The sequence below is a fragment of the Mastomys coucha genome, unplaced genomic scaffold, assembly GCF_008632895.1.
Source record: "Mastomys coucha isolate ucsf_1 unplaced genomic scaffold, UCSF_Mcou_1 pScaffold5, whole genome shotgun sequence".
Classification (NCBI taxonomy): Eukaryota; Metazoa; Chordata; class Mammalia; order Rodentia; family Muridae; genus Mastomys; species Mastomys coucha.
In genome coordinates, this window is record NW_022196911.1 from 24,202,030 (window position 1) to 24,204,389 (window position 2,360).

At 53.5% G+C, this 2,360-nt stretch overlaps 1 protein-coding gene across 9 annotated transcripts in view; it reads right to left on the bottom strand.

Moving 5' to 3' along the window:
* Positions 1 to 6: 6 nt before the first annotated feature.
* The window catches only part of Traf7 (TNF receptor associated factor 7), a 19,397-nt gene continuing 17,043 nt past the window's right edge, over positions 7 to 2,360 (bottom strand). For all 9 annotated transcript variants that reach the window (XM_031351139.1, XM_031351138.1, XM_031351137.1 and 6 more), the window contains 6 exons: positions 2,295 to 2,358; positions 2,063 to 2,145; positions 1,399 to 1,438; positions 950 to 1,309; positions 610 to 861; positions 7 to 457 (listed from right to left, as the gene is read on the bottom strand). In XM_031351139.1, the coding sequence (XP_031206999.1) occupies positions 443 to 457; positions 610 to 861; positions 950 to 1,309; positions 1,399 to 1,438; positions 2,063 to 2,145; positions 2,295 to 2,358 (814 nt within the window). In that variant the 3' untranslated portion in view covers positions 7 to 442. The remainder of the gene's footprint in view (positions 458 to 609; positions 862 to 949; positions 1,310 to 1,398; positions 1,439 to 2,062; positions 2,146 to 2,294; positions 2,359 to 2,360) is intronic.

The following is a 2,360-nucleotide window of genomic DNA, read 5'->3' on the forward strand; positions in this document are numbered from 1 at the left end:
AGAAAAGGTGAGTAAAAAGGACCCATGGTCCATCTGGGTCCTGCCAGGAGCGGTGGCACACGCCTTTACTCCCAGCACTTGGGAGGTGGAGGCAGGCAGATCTGTGAGTTGGAGGCCAGCCTGGTTGACATAGTGAGTTCCAGGCCAGCCAGAGCTACATAGTGAGACCTTGTCTCAGAACAAGAGTCTGTGAAGTGATATGAACAGTGGGCCGGGCAAGCGCATCGGACCTGGCGCCCAGAGTAGGGTCCAGGCGTTTCTCTGGTACAAATAAGAGCGGGGCCTTAGGAAAGATCCCTCGCCAAGCATAGGCAGAGAGGACACTGCCTAGCTGTTTGAGCCTGTCTACCTGTCTCCACAGACAGGCAGACATTCCAAGGCCATCATGGAGGTCCAGCCTGACTTACAGACCCAGAGGGAGCCAAGCCTGGCCTGGATTCTGTTAGCATGTCCAAACCTGCAAAGAAAGGATTCTATTTCAGATCCCATATGGCCTAGGGATTCCCTTCCAGCCAGTCTGTCTCCCAGGCCTCTCCTGTTATCCTGCCTAGGCCTCTTGCCTCTCACCCACTCTTCAACTGTCAACAACCACAAGCCACAGGCAATTACCTTCACGGTGCTATCCACAGCCCCTGAGAAGAGCCGGCCCCGGGAAACAGCCAGTGCAGTTACACTGCCCTGATGGCGCAACAGCGTCTGTGTGCAGATCATGTTGTCCATACTCCAGACCCTGAGGGACCGGTCATAGGATGCACTGAAGACTTTGGTCTGGTCTGGTGTTGAAATGACTGCCAGGGCATATACTGTGCCCACATGGCCTGTTAGGGTCCGCACCTGCTCTTTGGATTCAATGTCCCATACCTGAAAGGGGGCAGAGTCAAGTGGGTTAGAGATAGGGACCCAAAGCAAGGGCAGAAGAGATGGAAGCCTGCTACAGGGTAGCCCTTACGTGAATGAGGTTCTCGTAGGTGCCACAGACAATGTGGTGATTCGTCACAGCAATGGAATACACACTGCCACCAGATGTCTGCAGGACATGGATGCAATCAAGGGTCCGAATGTCCCAGATCTTGATTGTCTGGTAAGAGCCACTGTACAGATAGCTCTGTGCTGCCACCAGGGCCCGCACCCAGTGGTTGAGGCCTGTGAGTTCTTTCTTCAACTTTAGCTCAGTGCCCACGATGTCCCAGACCTTGATGGCTTTCAGGGAGCCACTGAAGAGCATGTTATGGGAAGACACCAGCGTGCATACAGGGTTGTCGTGGGCCCGGATGGTGTTCACCTTCTGTAGGTTCTGGATGTCCCACACCTGCAGGGGTGAGAGGACTTGGGGTTGGTGAGGAAGGCAAGAGCAATGGGTCTTCTTGGCCCCCAACCCCTCACCCTGTGCCCACTCACAATGATGGTGCAGTCTGCAGACCCACTGTACAGTTTGCACCTAGGGAGGCAAAGTCAACAAGGAAGTAAAGTCAACAGGAAGCAGAGGGCTACTATGCCCTGGCTAGCCCCAGGGTCCAACGTGGCTTGGTCTCAGGAGTACTGCTGCTCCCAAAGTGCCATTCTCTGTGTGCATAGTTGGATGTGAACAACTAGGCTGGGAAACATTTGATGACTGAGCTGAGCAAGCAGGGAGGTCATTAATCTGAATACCAAGTCCCAGGGAGGTTACCACCACCGGTAAAGCTGAGCAATACCTAGAGTCACCACACCCAGCAAGCCCAGCACGCCACGAGAAAGGTCAGCCAGCCTTGGGAAGAGCCTACATCAGCTATAACCAGAGTGAAGCCCAAGGTACTAGCTATCCTGGTGATAGGTGAGCTATCCTCCCCTCTATGAGTGCCACCCCTGGTTTCTAGCTACCTAACACATCAGGGCAGGGCCAGGCTCTCCTGGGATTTCATAGACTGTCACCTAGGTATCTAGGATTGCTTAGGTGTGAGTGTTCCACAGATGGAAGAGACACAAACTACACAGGTTCAAACACAGGCTCAGGGCCACAGGGTGGCAGTACAGCACATTCTGGCCCTGCCCTGTGGTCAGTGGGTCCCATATTAAGACTCACCCCTGGATACAGAGCGCCAGCACAATACCATCATGACCTTCCAGTGTCTTTTGGCACTTGTAAGTGGTACATGTATCCCATACCTGCAGAGATCAGGTCAGACCAGGTCCAGCAGGGTCATTTGGTGACAAAAAGACAGGATAGCAGCCATTAGAAGAGAAGACCCAATCATGGACAGGGGATAGCTGAGCCCAACCATGCTGCATAGCCTGTGGTACAGGAACACACTCACCTTGATCGTCTTGTCAGAAGAGCCACTGAAGAGTAAGTCACCCATGGAATAGACACAGAGACACCA